Below are 17818 nucleotides of genomic sequence, written 5' to 3'. Positions count from 1 at the left end.
AAGAAAATAAAAATAAAAGAGAAAAAAAAAAAGAAAGAACGCAGGCTGTCTCTGTACTGGAGCACTCTAACACTTAGGCTGTTTACAACTCTCTCTTTTTTTGTGCTGAGCCTAGAGATGAGTCGGTAGTTTTTTCAGGTTTTCTCTGAGTAGGTGTCTTGCCTTGGACATGTGCATGGCTTTCTAAACTCCCAGTATTTTTTAGTGCCGTACTTTCCCAAAGAAATTGTCTTGCCATCTTTTTCTTGCAGGTTTTTGGCTTGCCTGTTATTTGCCTCCATTGGAATATTTTGTCCCAAGTGGCAGTGAGTTTTTCATTTGCCTTAAAATTTTTATGAAGAATGTCCTCTTCAGAGTATAGCTGCTCTTTCTGTACTAGGAGAATTTTGAGTTGGTAAAACAAAGGCGAGAGCCTTGAGTCAGTCCTTCAGGTAGCCTTGCACAGGTCACAGCAGACAAATTCTTTGAGAACAGTGTCTGCTCTGCTCTCTAGAACCAGGGACTAGGGTTCAATTGTAGGAATGTGGGTTAGTATATTCAAGACTTTTACAGAGCCAAGAGTGAAGAAAGGGAAATAAAAACATTGCAAAGCTTTCACACTGTTTTGAAGTCACCTTTTTCATGTTTCAGCATTTGTTTGATTTGTACAAACCTTTGACCAATTTCCAGAGTTCTGAGAAATTTGATTCTGACGGTTTTCAATTTTTTGTGTTTCTGTGGAAGGATTGGCTCTTGGAACTACCACCTACATGTTTTTCTGAGGGAAAAAAGGATGATGTCTTTGAGAAAGTGTATTTTGCTTGTGCTTTCCGATGTTTGTTGCTGTTGGGCTCACTATGTACCTCTTACAGTTTTTCTCTCCACTTCTTCCTGTGCAGCTTCTGCCGTATCTTAACTGTTCTTAGCTGCTTTTGTTACTATTTTGGAGCCTTTGGATTATCTCTGGTTTTTCATTCAGCTTAAAATGAAGATTGCCTTTTTTACTTGTTTCCTTTGTTATATTTTTATGGTGTCCAGGAATCAAATTATTCCCTTACTCCCCAAATTTCCCTCTTTAAAAATTTTTTTTCATTTTATTTATTTTCATTTTTTTTAACATTTATTCATTTTTGAGAGTGAGAGAGAGTATGAGTAGGGGAGGAGCAGAGAGAGTGAGAGACACAGACTCAGAAGCAGGCTCCAGACTCTGAGCTGTCAGCACAGGGCCCTATGTGGTGCTTGAACTCACAGACCGTGAGTTCATGACCTGAGCTGAAGCCAGATGCTTAACCAACTGAGCCACCCAGATACCCCCCCAATTTTTTTTAATGTTTATTTATTTTTGAGAGAGAGAGGGAGGGAGGGAGAATCTGAAGCAGGCTCTAGGCTCTGAGCTGTCAGCACAGAGCCCTGTGTGGGGCTCGAACCTACAAACTGAGATCATGACCTGAGCCAACTGGAATGCTTAACCGACTGAGTCACCCAGGTGTTCCCTGCAAATTTCCCCTTTGGTCCTTGTAGTCAACCCTTCTTCCTATCCTCAGCCTCTGATAATTAATATGTTTTCTGTTCTTATAACTTTGCATTTTCTAAAATGTTATGTAATTGGAATTATACAGTATGTAAGCTTTTGAGCCTGGCTCAAAACACATTGCATAGTAATGTACAATAGCACATTGTACAATGTACAGTTGTACATTGTACAGTTGTACATATGTACAATAGCATAATACATTTGAAGATTTATTGCCGTTGTTTTGAGTCATCAGTAATGTGTTCATTTTTGTTGCTGAGTAATTTTCTATTGCATGAATGTACAGTTGAAGGAAATTTGGGATGTCTTCTGTTTTTAGTGATGATGAATAAAGCTGTTATAAACATTCATGTATAATTTTCATGTGAACATAAGTTTTAATTTCTTAGATAAATAATACCTAAGAAGTGGGATTACTATATCATAACTTTCTAAGAAAATTGCTAACTAACTTTGCAAAGTGGCCATATAATTTTGAGATTCTTATGTAATACATATATCAGTGTATGAGAGTTCTGGTTCTTCTGCATCCTTACCATCACTTGATGTTAGTGTTTTGGATTTTAGACACTCTAATGTATCAAAGTGACATCTCTGTTTGTTTTACATATTCCTATTAACTAATGCTGTTGAACATTTTTTCATGTGTATTTATTTGTGTATCTTCTTTGGGGAAGTTTCTGTTGAAATCTTTTGCCATCCATCCATCCGTCCATCCATCCGTTTATTAATTATGTTTACTTATTTGGAGAGAGAGAGACAGAGCATGAGCAGGAGAGGGGCAGACAGAGAGAGAGAGACCATCCCAAGCTGGCTCCGCAGTGTCAGCGCAGAGCCCAGTGTGGGGCTTGAACCCCCGAGCCCTAAAATCATGACTTGAACTGAAATCAAGAGTCGGTTGCTCAGCCGACTGAGCCACCAGGTGCCTCTTATTATTTATTTTAATTGAGTTTTGAGACTTCTTCTTATATTTTGGTTATTAATCTTATTAGGTATGTTTTGCCGATATTTTCTCCCAGTGTGTGGCCTGGCTTTTCATAACCTTAGCAGTGTCTTTCAAAGTGCAGTCATTCTTAATTTTAATGAAGTCCATTTTATCAGTATTTTTGGGCTTTACTTTAGCTGTTGTGTCTAAAGCTCCTGAAGATTTCTTAGATTCTTCATATGTTTTCAGCACTAAAATTAGAATGGAATTAATAAATGTAACTAGAAAGGTTTTAGTATCCTTTCTTTAGTATTAAGAAAGTAAAATGGGGCACCTGGTTGGCTCAGTTGGTTAAGTGTCTTACTCTTGATTTTGGTTCAAGTCATGCTCTCATGGTTCGTGAGTTCAAGCTCCACCTTGGGCTCTGTGCTGACATTGTGGAGCCTGTTTGGGATTCTCTGTCTCCTTCTCTGCTCCATGCTGTGCAAGCTCTCTCCCAAATAAATAAACCTAAAAAAATTATGTTTTAATTAAGCCAGTATGTTCAAAATGGTCATCTCAACACACATTTAATAGAAAAATTATTTTTTTTAAAGGTTTTGATTTTAAGTAGTCTCTCTACACCCACTGTGGGGCTCGAACTTACAACCCTGAGATGAAGAGTTGCATGCTTTACCAACTGAGCCAGCCAAGCGCTCTGAAAAATTATTATTAATTCTTTTAATAATTTTTTTAAAAGCTTCTTTATTTTTTAGAGAGAGAGTGAGGGCCTGTGTGCGCAGTTGGGGAGGAATAGAGAGGGAGAGAGAAAATCCCAAGTAGGCTCTGCACTGTCAGTGTAGAAGCTGATGTGGGCCTAGTGGGCTTTGAACTCACGAACTGTGAAATTACAGCCTGAGCCAAAGTTGGGCCCTTAACTGACTGAGCCACCCATGCGCCCCTTAAAAATAAAGAATTTACGTTTTAATTTTTGTTCTAACTCCCACCCTCACATGTATTTCACACAGCATATCTTAACTCAGTTGAGGCACATTTCAGGGACTCCCTATCCATGTATGTCTAGTGGCTACGATATCAGAAAGCACAGATCTAGAAGTTTTAATAGTTTTAGGTTTTACTTTAAATCTGTTATTTATTTTGAGTTACATTTTGTATAGGTATGGGTTGAAGTTCTTTTTACATGGTTGTCATCAGAAATGTTTTAATAAAACCTCTGGGCAGTTAGAAATCTAGAGATTATTCTAGGCTCTAAAGCTCAAGATTGAAACATAGCTTTCTGTTACTGCTTCATTGTCTTTTATTTCAGTGCAGTGTAAATTTACTTTGTAATTAATTTTCAAACCATATTTGTAAAATGCTAAGATGTGTTAGGGATTTAGTGTCTTGGCTTTATTCACATACCTTTTCAAACTTAAATTACACATTATGCTCTTTACCTTTTTAAGATTAACCTCCCCATTCGCAAACTCATATCTAAAATTCTTACTTTGTTTCCAGGCATGTACTGGCATTGAAAACATTGATGAAGCTATTACATTGCTTGAACAAAATAATTGGGACTTAGTGGTAAGTACTTCTTTTTTTTCTTTTTTGCAGCTTTGTTGAGATATAATTGGCATATAGCATATAAATTTAAGGTGTATAACCTGATGATTTGATATACATGTATATTGTGACATGATCAACACAATAAGGTTAGTTAACATATCTGTCATCTCACAGTTACTTTTCTGTGTGTGATAAAAACTTTTAAGATATACTCTTTTAGCAATTTTGAAGTATACAGTGTAGTTTTGTTAACTCTAATTGCCTTGCTGTACATTAGATCCCCATTTATTCATTTTATACCTGGAAATTTGTATTTTTTGACCACCTTCATTCTGCCCTACCCCTGATAACCACCAATCTAATCTGTTTCTGTGAATTCCATTTTCTTTTAGATTCCACATAAAAGTGAGATCATACAGTATTTGTTTCCTCAGAATTATTTCAAGAATTTTTTCTTTCCCTGACCAGTAATCAAATTTTATTAATTTTTCAGTGTCCTTAACATTCCTTATAGATGATTCAGGATACCATAGCCATTAATAATTTTAATCTCAGTGCACAAAATCTAAATGTCTTATCTTTAATATGAAGTTCATATTTAGTTCAGTATTAAATTACTAAATTATTATGAATTCTTAGATAATTATATGGTTCTTAAAGTTGTTCTCTTCTCACTGTGTATTAAGGTTCCTCTTCCCCTGTAATATTTTGATTGAGATGCTTGGTAGGAGAGAAAAGTCAGACATGTCTAAATGTCAGAATAATTCTATTTGATGTTTCCTCCTCACTTCCTGGAGCTCTCACTATTGATCACCCCTTTCTAAAGCTATTAAAGAAGTGACATTCTTGTGTGGTTAAAAAAAATTTTTTTTAGTGAACTTCAGACAGTTTATTATAGAAGTGGTTTAATGTTTTGAATGGTGGGAGGCAGTAACTCATAAATCAAGTCCGGACACAGCACTACAGAATTGTAATTTATTTACAATTGCGAAGCAAACTATACATGAGTTGTTTAAAAAAAATTTTTTTTAACGTTGATTTTTGAGAGACCGAGACAGAGCATGAGTGGGGGAGGGGCAAAGAGAGAGGGAGACCCAGAATCCAAAGCAGGCTCCAGGCTCTGAGCTGTCAGCACAGAGCCCGATGTGGGACTTGAACCCATCAACTGTGAGATTATGACCTGAGCCGAAGTCAGATGCTTAACCAATTGAACCACCCAAGTGCCTCATAAACATGAATTGTTTAACAGTATTGGAATAATACTGGTTGTGTTGGGATGACACAGGTGTCCCTCAGTGCCTTTGAAATCCTAAAAAAGTCCAAATTACAATTTTGAAGAAGTGTTAATTTTCAGAGGTAAAAACTTGAGATGTGGGCTTAGAGAGCTGAGATTAGATATCCAGCTATGTTCAAGTCCATGCATGCATTTATATAATCAACCATTAATTATCTATGTGTTTTGTGAAGATTTACTACTTTTAATTTTTATACTCAAAATATGAAAAATCTTTATTTTCAGCTTGTACAACTAATTGTTTAACATTTTCTAGTATATTATGCAAGGGTGTTTTCTTTTAATTGTGTGATTAAATTTTTCTAAATACAGATGAGTTAGTTCTAGTCCTCCTGTTTTGTAATCTGCATTTTTCACAACAGCATATCACGAATGTCTTTATCTAAATAAATGTGACTGCTTATTCTTTTTAATGTTCTTCTAATGTTTGCATGGTATTTCAAGGGATGGTTGTAGCATAATTTTACCAATCAGTCCTATGCTGTTAGACATTTAGGATTTTTGCAGTGTTTTGCTAATATACACATTACTGTAGAGAATATTGTTGAACATCGTGCTGTAACCTATTATTTTCCTAGAAGATATTGAATAAATTCAAATCATAAGTGAATTTCTGGGTCAAATTATATATATATTTAAGTTTTTGGATATTTATAGTCAATTGCCTTCCAGGATGGTTGCATTAATATGTACATTTTTGAGATTGTCTATTTCATTAAACCAGAGCTTCCTTATTTTTCATATAAGAAAAATGTTCAAAGAACACCTTTGGTACTTGTCAAAGTTTACAAATGTTTGAAATTATGGTCTGACTTGAAATCCATGCTTTTACAATGATACAATCTTCTTTTAAACGTATTTTTATTCTTTCCTTCTTTTTTTCTTTTAAGTTTTTCTGTTAATCACCCTCTGCTCATCATGACACATGCACTCCTTAATCTCCATCACATATTTCACACTTCCTCCCTGCTCACCTCCTTTCTGATGACCCTTATTAGTTTGTTCTCTATGATTAAGAATCTGTTTCTTGGTGTGTGTCTTTTTTCCCCCCCTTTGCTTATTTGTTTTGTTTCTTAAATTCCACATATGAGTGAAATCATATGGTATTTGTTTTTTTCTGACTGACTTATTACTCTTGGCATTATACTCTGTAGCTCCATCCATGTCATTGCAAATGGTAAGATTTTATTCTTTTTTATGGCTGAATAATATTTCATTGTATATATATACCATGTCTGCTTTATCCATTCATCAGTCAATGGACAGTTAGGCTGCTTCCATAATTTGGCTATTGTAAGTAATGCTGCTGTAAATATTGGAGTGTATATATCCCTTTGAATTAGTGTTTTTGTATCCTTTGGTTAAACAGTTGTGCCATTGCTAGATTGATTATAGGGTAGTTCTATTTTTAACTTAAAAATTTTTTAAATGTTTATTTATTTTGAAAGAGAGAACAAGCTTGAGTGGGGGAGGGGCAGAGAGGGAGAGAGAGAGAAAGAGAGAGAGAGAGACTCAGAATCCAAAGCAAGCACCAGGCTCTGAGCTGTCAGCAAAGAGCCCCATGTGGGGCTCAAACTCACAAGCCGCAAGCAAGATCAAGACCTGAGCCGAAATCTGACATTCAACGACTGAGCCACCCAGGTGCCCCTCTACTTTTAACTTGTTGAGAAACCTCCATGCTGTTTTCCAGAGTGGCTGTACCAGTTTGCATTCCTACCATCAATGCAAGAGGGTTCCCTTTCTTGGCATCCTTGCCAACACCTGTTGTTTCCTGTTTTGTTAATTTTAGCCATTATTACAGGCATGAGGTGATATCTGCTTGTAGTTTTGATTTGCATTTCCCTGAATTGAGTGATGTTGTGCATCTTTTCATGTGTCTGTTGACCATCTGGATGTCTTCTCTGGAGAAATGTTTGTTCATGTTTTCTGCCCGTTTTTAGATTGGATTATTTGTTTCTTGGGCATGGAATTGTATCAATTTTTTATGTATTATGGATACTAACTCTTATCAGATATGTCATTTGCAAATATATTCTCCCATTCCATAGGTTGCCTTTAGTTTGATCAATTGTTTCCTTTGCTGTGTAGAGGCTTTTTATTTTGATGAAGGCCCAGTAGTTTAATTTTGCTTTTGTTTCCCTTTGCCTCAAGGAATCTGTCTAGAAAAAAATCGGTCTGGCTGATGTCAGAGAGATTATTGCTTGTACTCTCTTCTATGATTTTTATAGTCTCAGGTCTTACATTTAGGGCTTTATTCCATTTTGAATTTATTTTTGTGTATGGTGAAAGAAGGTGGTCCAGTTTTATGCTTTTTGCATGTAGCTGTCCAGTTTTCTCAACATAATTTGTTAAAGAGACTTTTTCCCATTGGATATTCTCTTCTGCTTTGTCAAAAATTAATTGACCATATAATTGTGGGTTTATTTCTGGACTTTTATTCTGTTCCATTGATCTACATTTCTATTTTTGTGCCAGTACCATACTGTTTTGATTACTATAGCTTTGTAATAGAAGTTGAAGTCTGGAACTGGGATGCAGCTTGCCTTTTGTTTTCAGAATTTCTCTATTTGGGGTATTTTGTGGTTCCATATTAATTTTAGGATTGTTTGTTGCACTTCTGTGAAAAGTGCTTGTAGTATTTTGATAAGGATTGCACTAAATATGTAGATTGCTTTGGGTGTAGACATTTTAACAGTATTAGTTCTTCTAGCCCGTGAGCATGGAATGCCTTTCCCTTTGTTTATGTCATCTTCAGTTTCTTTCATCAGTGTTTTATAGTTTTCAGAGTACAGGTCTTTTACCTCTTTGGTTAGGTTTATTCCTAGTTATCTTATTATTTTTGGTGCAGTTGTAAGTGGGATTGTTTTCTTAATTTCTCTTTCTGCTGCTTCATTATTGTTGTATGGAAATGCAACAGATTTCTGTAGATTGATTTTGTATCCCGGTGACTTCACTGAATGAATGTATCAGTTCTAGCGGTTTTTTTTGGTGGAGTCTTGAGGGTTTTCTGTGTACAGTATCGTGTCATCTGCTAATAATGAGAGTTTTACTTCTTCCTTACCTATTTGAATACCTTTTATTTCTTTTTGTTGTGAGATTGCTGTGGCTAGGACTTCCAGTACTATATTGAATGAAAGTGGTGAGAGTGGACATCCTTGTGTTGCTCCTGACCTGAAGGGAAAGGCTCTCAGTTTTTCTCCATTAAGGATGATGTTAACTGTGGGTTTGTCATATATGGCCTTTATTATGTTGATGTATGTTCCCTCTAAACCTACTTTGTTAAGGGTTTTTATCACGAATGGATGTTGTACTTTGTCAAATGCTTTTTCTGCATCTATTGAGATGATCATAGTTTTTATTTTTTCTCTTACTAACACGATGTATCACATTGATTGTTTAGCCATTGAGCCATCCTTGCATCCCAGGAGTAAATCCCACTTGATTATGGTGAATGATATTTTTAATGTATTGTAGGATTCTATTTGCTAATATTTTGTTGAGGATTTCTGCATCTGTGTTTTTCAGAGATAATGGCCTCTAGGTCTCTTTTCTTGTGGTGTCTTTGGTTTTGGTATCAGTAATACTGGCCTCATAGAATGAATGAAGTTTTCCTTCCTTTTCTATCTTTTGGAATAGTTTGCGAAGAATAGGTATTAATTCTTCTTTAAATGTTTGGTAGAATTTGCCTGTGAAGCCATTTGGTCTTAACCTTTGTTTGTTGGGAGTTTAAAAAATTTTTTTAAATGTTTTTATTTATTTTTTTATTCTAGAGAGAGAGGGAGCGAGAGAGCATGCATGCGAGAGCAGGGGAGAGAGGGGCAAAGGGAGAGAAAGAATCTTAAGCAGGCTCCATGCTCAGTATAGAGCTTGATGTGGGGCTTGATCCCACAACCCTAGATCATGACATGAGCCAAAATTAAGAGTTGGATGCTCCACTAATTGAGCTACCCAGGCAGCCCTGTTGGAAGTTTTTTGATTTCTGATTCAGTGTTTTTGCTGGTAATTAGTCTGTTCAAATTTCTATGTATTTTTGTTTCCATTTTGTTTCTGTTTATTCATTTCTTCTAGGTTGTCCAATTTGTTGGTATATTGTTTTTCATAATGTTCTCTTATAATTGTATTTCTGTGATATCTATTGTTATTTGTCCTCTCTTATTTGTGATTTTATTTATTTGGGTCCTTTCCTTTTTTTTCTTGTTAAATCTGGCTAGAGGTCTATCAGTTTTATTGATTTTTTTTCAAGGAACCAACTCCTAGTTTCATTGATTTATTATTTTTTAAGTTTCTACATCATTTATTTCCGCTCTAATCTTTATTATTTCCTGCCTTTTGCTCGTTTTAGGTTTTGTTCTTTTTCTGGCTTCTTTAGGTGCATCATTAGGTTATTTATTTGAGATTTTTCTTGGTTCTTGAGGTAAGCCTGTATTGTTATAAACTTCTCTCTTAGAACCACATTTGCTGCCTCCCAAGGTTTTGAATTGTGTTTTCATTTGTTTCCATGTACTTTTTAATTTCTTCTTTTATTTGTTGACCCATTCACTATTAAGTAGCATGTTATGTAACCTCTCTGTATTTCTGCTCTTTCCAGATTTTTTTCTTGTGGTTGGTTTCTAGTTTCATAGCTTTGTGGTCAGAAAAGATGCATGGTATGACTTCACTCTTTGTAAGTTTGATGAGGCCTGTTTTGCGGCCTAATATGTGATGTATTTTGGAGAATGTTCCTTGTGTACTTGAAAAGAATATGTATTTGTTTTTAGGGTTGAATGTTCTGAATATATCTGTTAAATCCATCTGGCCCAGTGTTTCATTCAAAGCCGTTGTTTCTTTGTTGATTTTCTGTTTAAATGACCTATTTGATGTCGGTGGGATATTAATGTCCCCTACTACTATTATTATTGTTATTATTATTATTATTATTTATCAATTATGTTTGTTATTAACTGTTTTATGTATTTGGGTGCTTTCATGTTGGGTACATAAATATTTACAATTATAATATCTTGTTGGATTGTCCCCTTTCTTATTATATATTGTCCTTCTTTGTCTTTTTATAGACTTTGTTTTGTTTTTAAACTTTACTTATTTATGCTTATTACTTTCATTTTTTATTTTTAGCCAAACTTTTTAAAGTTTATTTATTTAGTTTGAGAGAGACAGAAACAGCATGAATAGGGGAGGGGCAGAGACAGAGGGAGAAAGAATCCCATGCAGGCTCTGCACTGTCAGCACAGAGCCTGACATGGGGCCTGGTCTCATAAACTGTGAGATCATGACCTGAGCTGAAATCAAGAGTTATATGCTTAACCTACTGAGCCACCCAGGTGCCCCCAGACTTTGTTTTAGTCTATTTTGTCTGATGTAAGTATTGCTACTCTGGCTTTCTTTTGGCATCTTCATCCTCTCACTTTTTATCTGCAGGTGTCTCTAGGTCTAAAATGAGTCTTGTAGGCAACCTACACATGGGCCATTGTTTGTTTGTTTAATCCATTCTGTCACCTCATGTCTTTTGACTGGAGCATTTAGTCCATTTATATTCAAAGTAGGTATTGATAGAAATGTATTTATTGCCTTTTTATCGCTTGTATTGTGGTTGTTTCTGAAAATTTTCCCTGATCCTTTCTTGTCTTTCTTTCATGGATTCCTTGTTTTCTTTAGTCATACATTTGGATTTCTTTGTTTTTATTCTTTGTATGTGTATTAGTAGTTTTTGATTTGTTGTTACCATTAGGTTTGTATATAACATCTTCTGCATATAGCAGTCCATATTAAATTCATGGTTGTTTAAGTTTGAACCCATTCTTTACTCCTTTCCACCCCCTATTTTAGGTATATGGTATCATATGCTATGTACTTTTATATTGTAAGTTCCTTGACTGATTTTTTTTTTTTTTTTACAAGAATACTCACTTTGACTACTTTTGTGTTTCCTACCTTTATACTGTCTTTTTTTTTTTCTCTTTCCTTTCCACTCGAGTCCCTTTTGATATTTCTTGCAGGGCTGGTTTAGTGATCATAAACTCCTTTAGTTATTGTTTGGAAATTATTTATCTCTCTATTGTGAATGATAGCCTTGCTGTATAGAGTATTCTTGGCTGCAGGTTTTTCCCCTTAAGCACTCTGAATAATATCATGCCACTCCTTTCTGGTTTGGAAGGTTCTGCTGAGAAATCTGCTGATAGCTTTATGCAGTTTCTTTTGTATGTACCTTTTTTTATCTGACTGCTTTTAGTATTTTCTTTATTGGTATATTTTGTCATTTTAATTACAGTATGTCTTGTGGGTCTTCTTTTTTTGATTTTGATGGGGGTTCTCCATGCCTCCTGGATCTGGATGTCTGTTTCCTTCCCCAGATTAGGGAAGTTTTTAGCTATTTCATCAAATAAATTCTCTTCCCCCCTTTTCTCTCTTCTTTCTAGGCTCCTATAAAATGAACATCATTGTGTTTGATGGAGTCACTGAGTTTCTTAAGTCTATTCCAGTATTGCATAATTCTGTTTCCTCTTTTGTTCAGCTAGATAACTATACATTATTCTGTCTTCTAGGTCAGTAATTCATTTCTCTGCTTCTTTCATCCTGTTGTTCATTACATCAAGTATATTTTTCATTTTGATTATTTAGCTCTTTATCTCTGCTATGTTATACCTTATCTGGGTTAATTGTCTCACTGTCTACCACTTTTTTCTCAATTTCAGTAAGTAGCTTTAAATTCTCCATCAACCATGTTACTTATATCTGTTTCACTTAGATCTGCAGCTGTGGTCTGATTCTTTTCTTTCATTTGGGACAAATTCCTGTCTTCTTATTTTTCCTAAGTCTCTGTTCCCTTTTCTCTGCGTTAGGAAAGTCATCAACATTTCCTTTTCTTGAGGGTAATGGTTTTACGAAGAAGTCCTCTAGTGCCCTGCAGTGTAGTGTATCCTATTTGCCTAGGGCCTGGCGCTTCCAGAAATGTCCCCATGAGTGCTGCATGTGCTCTGTTGTTTTGTCCTGACCACTTTATCCTTCAGGCCAGTTGTCTGCAGAGGCTCTCTTTGCCTGGGTTGGGCAGTGTTTGGTCCTTGGCCTGAAGGTGGCATTTTTTTTTTTTTTTTAACATTTATTTATTTTTGAGAGACAGAGCTCAAGCGGGGAAGGGGCAGAGAGAGGGGAGACACAGAATCTGAAGCAGGCTCCAGGCTCTGAGCTGTCAGTACAGAGCCGGACATGGGGCTCGAACTCACAAACCATGAGATCATGACCTGAGCTGAAGTCAGATGCTTAACTGACTGAGCCACCTGGGTGCCCCTGAATATGGCATGTTTTAACTAGGTGTGTTCTGGTCTGCTTATGAAATGAGACCTGTAGTTGCCACCACTAGAAGAAAGGCCTTGCAAAACTCCTGTGTGGGCGTCATGGTGTTGGCGGGGGTTTTGGGTGGGTCTTCTTGGGGAGAAGCCACCTCACTGGGACTGAGGCAATTGTGATTGGGAAGGTGGTTCTTCTGAAATATGGGGAGGTGGGGCTTGGTTTAAGCAAGTTAGGTAGCAAGTGTCGACACTGTGCTTGTTCCTGCTGGTGGCCCTGTGCTTATGCTGAGGGGTGGGTGGGGGGAAGTGGTATCTGCCAGTTCCATTGTTTCCAGCAGGGTCTCTCTGTGAATGCTGCCTCTCTGGGACATGTTCCAAGATGAGCAAATAATCTCCCCACTGCCTCAGGTTCTCTTCAGAACAGTTTCCATGCTGTATGTCCATAGGCTGTTTGTCCTGCTTTCTCTTCACGAGCAGCCACAGTGTCCTTTGAGCTCTCTCAGAGCAAAGAATGTTGACCTTTAATACTCTAGGCTTAAACCCCTGCTGGTTGCAAGAACTCCTGAAATTTGGGCCCTGATGCTTTCCAAGCCAATTGCTGTGGGGATTCGTTTTTCCATGTGTTCTCCTGTATCCTGCTCTCTCACCCTTGTCTGCAACTGGGGCTCTTCCCACCACAGCAGCCATGATCTGTTTGTCTCTCAGATTGCATCTCTGCATTTTGTACCTTCTTCGAGGTGGCCTCTTTTCTTCCTTTAGTTGTGGAGTTTGTTCTGCCAGTCTTCAGATAAATTTCTGGTGCATTTTGGTTGATTTGATAGTTATCTAGTTGTATTTGTGGGATGAGGTAAGCCTAGGGTCCTCCTACTCTGCCACCGTATCTTCCTAATCTGTTGTGCTATATTTTTAACAAAGCACTGTATAGATGACATGTCCATGATTTCTATGGAGATGGAAAGTGTCAGGAACTTATTCAGAATAATGTCTGCAGGTTTCTTGTCTTGAAGTTTTTATTTTGCAATCTCACGTGCATTATTTAGTTTGTGTATTTTTAGGGTGTCTTTTGGAGAGGTTGATATAAATTGTTGTTTGAGATTAAAAATCCCACCAAGCTAATCTTGTGTGGTATTGATGAAAGGAGTATGGGATGGAGTTAAGTGAGGTTGTGGGCTTAGAGTGATGGAGTACAAGTCTTTCATCTGAAAATTACCAGTTGTGGTGTCAAGGGGAGGGGGCAGGAAATGAATGTAAACTCTTTCCTAATGTCCTTTCTGTTGGTCCATGTTCTTTAGCTTTGAAGGGTAAAACATTAATTGATTCTGCCTTTTTCTGAGTCCATTCTATCTAGAATATTGTAAAGGACAATTTTCCTAGGTAGTGTTAAATAATTGCGTGGCACGAGTACTCTTCTTCAACTATTTCTCAGTTATTTGATTTTGGAAAATATTGTAATAGCACTTGGCTTAAAAACACTGGTGTTAAATTTCTGCAGAAATGTAATTTCACACTTTTTCGGGCCCACACAAAAGCATCAGGATCTCTCTCACAACCTTAATCTTTGGGTTTCTTTTGAAATATATGTCCTAACTGGCTTTTCTCTGCAAATAATCCACTTTTATCCACAGTAAAAATTTGCTGTGCTGTGTAACTATATTCTATACATTCTCTCATTGTCCTATTTTTATACAAGGTTTATGCTTTTAAAAAATGAAACTTGAATATTTTGAATAACTTACTAGTTCAAACTTTTCATTGGTATCATGACACTTTTTATATGGTGTTTTATGTATTTTGCCTGTGCAGTGTATTTTATCTTTCTAAATTTTGATTATCACTGCTCTATATTTTATGGGCCTTATGGAACAGTTTGCATAATTTGAGTTTTAAACCTTGGACATATCTATATTTAAGATTTCCTGTATATATCAGTTCAACTTCTCCCGTGTTTTTGTGCCCATTTTGCTAGAGAAGGGTAGAGAAATGTGAGTTAGGTACCACAGTTTGGGATTGTGATGATTTTAAGAAAGCCCATTACATCAGTACTGAGTGTTTACAGTTTATCCAGATTTATGCTAGATAGAGTAGGATCTTAAATAAAGTAACAATATATGGTAGCTGACTTTGATAAGTGTACTGAAAATTTGATAAGACATCTGGTTTCTTATACATGTATATTATACTCAAATGGGAATAACTTCTTGAAAAATAATGATTGCAAGTATTTTTGCTATTTTATAGATGTAGACACAAATTACATATTCTGTATGAAAATATCACTGAGTCCCAGGAATTTTAGTTATTAGTCGCTTACCCCGATCTTGTACATTATTTTCATTATATTGCTATTCACAAACTAGTGCTTCCAAACCCTTTTCTAAGTACTCCCCAGTTGACTCTATTTTGGGGTAACTGTAGGTTATATATGCAAAAATTCTGAAAACAAAATAACATGAAGTTTAATTCTTCTTTTTTTAACCTTTATTTATTATTGAGAGACAGAGCATGAGCATGGGAGGGGCAGAGAGAGGAGCAGACACAGAATCTGAAGCAGGCTCCAGGCTCTGAGCTGTTAGCACAGAATCCGACAAGGGGCTTGATTCCACAAACCACGAGATTATGACCTGAGCCAAAGTCAGACATTTAACCAACTGAGCCACCCAGGCACCCCACATGAACTTTAATTCTGTTGGGCAGTATCTCGAGCTACTGTTTTACTTGAAATGAAGACTGTAGTTTTACTCTGCCTGCCTCCATCTACCTCAGACTGAGTTTTCACCTTGTTTTCACTTACATTTAAGAGATTAACGTTGTTATGGTTGATTTCCTTCCTTGCAGATGAGTATTTTCAGTTTATATCCAGAAAGATGAGCACATAAGGAAGAATGACTGCCAAAGAATTAGAATCTCTTACAAAGATTGCATGGAAGCATGCTATGTAATCACTATAAATTTTAATGTAGGCTCCAGATTTGACCCAGTGTTCATTTTTTGTTTTCAGTACAGAAGAATTTGTGCCAGTGGAGAATAGAAATCTATATAGTTTGTGTTAATTGTGAGTAACCAAAATGTGAGACAGTTAACTATAGTGAAAACCCATTGTATTCATCTTGAATCAGGAGGCTGGCTTTTCAAATCTCTTGTCATTCTTTTATTGAGTACGGTCTAAGCTGAGTTACTTCTTTCTGAACTTTTTTTTTTACATATAATAAGGGGTTTGGATTAAATTACATTCAAGATCCCTTGATACATGAAATGTTTATGAAAAATTGATTTATGTTCTAATTCCTATTAAGATTCTGTAAAAATCAAATATGAATAGTAATATAAGCAAAAATTTTAGTAGAACTTCATCAGTGTTTGGAATACTTGTATACATACCATTTTGTTTAATCTTTTTAACAACTTTGTAATGTAGATAATGGCAGGACAAGATGCTATGCCAGTTGTTTCACAGGTCTGTATATATGAAACTCCTTCAATAAAATAAAATTTCTAGTAAGCTCAAGGAGATCTAGGGAAAGATATTTGACATATACTTGATAACCCAGTGCCACATGAAAAGTAAAAGTAAAAAAAAAGTAAAAGTAAACCTGGCCATACTACATATTAAGTACTCTATGCTCTTAGGGAATGATTTTTGAACTTTGCACCATAGTTCTGCTCTAGTTTTCTGCCTGTGCTGACATAGCTGTTTTGCTGAAGAAAGACTCTATTCAGAGTGCTTGTATTTATCTTTACATGTTTCAAATTAATGCAAAAATGAAACAAATCTTCCTATTTATTTTTGGATCATTATTAAATTACTAGTCTTCATTGGTAGATTTGTATTAATAGAAGCTTGTATGTAGTGGTAAACACTGAAGAGTCAAACGTAAGGAAAATTATCATGCACATAATTTGTCTCATTTTCAGATTCATTGAGGTGCTTTGAGATCTTTCTATTACACCAATTTTCACTTTTGAAGAAATGTGTCTTAATGATTACCCTAAAATTCCTTAGGAAATTTCTTTTGCTACCCTACTCAGGATGTGGCTGTAGAGTTCCTTGAGTGTGTACTGCTTTTCTACTTTATACAAGTGTTTTGAACACCTGCAGTTTTATGAATGAACTAGTTTAGCCAGTGGTATAATGAGTCTCTGTTGTCATCAGAAAGCAGCCAAGCATTGAGTGCTGCCCTTCATCAATGGCCATTAGACACTGGCTTATACTTGCACAGATCCTTGCTATGACAAAAGAGAAGTTATTGTGAAGGAATATCTCATATTAATTTCTCCTCTGCTATAGGCTTCTTTGTTTTCCTTCTTTTTGAGGGACCATAAGCCCATTGTTCTACAGAAGTTTTCACTTTTTCAGTTTGTAATTTGACTATCATTCCATCTCTACCATCTGCCCTTTTATTGAGGGTGTACTTTGTGCTAGGTATTACGTCAAGTGGTTTACCTACATTATTTCATTTAATCTTCAGAGCAGTTCCAAAAGGTGGATAGGTAGGTATTAGGTTTTTTTTATAGATGAGAAACTGGGGCCCAATAAAGTAAACTGTACATGCTTGTGCATCTGATAAGAAGTAAAGCTGTGATTCTGAACTCTTGTCTGTCAATCCATAAAAATGTTCATGCCTTTAAAGTCATGGTATTAAATTTTCCATAGCAGTGTGTGTGTATCTATCTCCTCTTTACTGCTATATTTTCCTTTCCGGCATTCACAACTAATTTCGTATTGTCAAGTGAAAGAACTTTTGCTTTGGTTACCTAGTGGTACTTTAAATATATTTATGCACTTTTTTCAAATAGATTCTAAGATTCTGGAAGAAAGTGCTTGCATTTTTTTTTTTTAATGTTTATTTTTGAGAGAGAGAGAGGGAAAGCACATGCATGTGAGTGGGGAATGGGCAGAGGTGGGGGGAGGGGCAGAGAGAGAAGGTGCAGAGGATCTGAAATAGGCTCTGCGCTGACAGCAGAGAGCCTGATGTGGAGCTCAAACTTAAGAACCATGAGATCATGACCTGAGCTGAATTTGGACACTTAACCAAGAGCCACCAGGTGCCCCAGGATTGTGTTTCTTATTAATTTTGTCTTGGCACATGATATTTGTTTAATAAATGCTTATTTGACTGCTTTTCTTACTAGCACACTTCAATTTTTTTTTGAAAATTTTAAATGTTTATTTATTTTTGAGAGAGAGAGAGAGAGGCAGAGTGTGAGCAGGGGAAGGGCCGAGAAAGAGGGGGACACAGAATCTGAAGTAGGCT

The 17818-nt window shown here is 36.1% G+C and overlaps 1 protein-coding gene across 3 annotated transcripts in view; it reads left to right on the top strand.

The window, feature by feature from the left end:
* Positions 1-17818, top strand: part of FAF1 (Fas associated factor 1) — a 518332-nt gene that overhangs the window by 68048 nt on the left and 432466 nt on the right. Inside the window, exon 2 of one of the 3 annotated variants that reach the window (XM_045477316.1) lies at positions 3936-4004. In XM_045477316.1, coding sequence (XP_045333272.1) covers positions 3936-4004 — 69 coding nt within the window. Of the gene's footprint in view, positions 1-3929; positions 4005-17818 lie in introns of those variants that run through there. The other 2 variants (XM_045477318.1, XM_045477317.1) reach the window with 2 other exon arrangements.

Source organism: Leopardus geoffroyi, chromosome C1 (genome assembly GCF_018350155.1).
Source record: "Leopardus geoffroyi isolate Oge1 chromosome C1, O.geoffroyi_Oge1_pat1.0, whole genome shotgun sequence".
In the NCBI taxonomy this organism is placed as follows: domain Eukaryota; kingdom Metazoa; phylum Chordata; class Mammalia; order Carnivora; family Felidae; genus Leopardus; species Leopardus geoffroyi.
The sequence above is the reverse complement of the archived record's forward strand: the minus strand, read 5'-3'. Positions and strand labels throughout refer to the sequence as shown.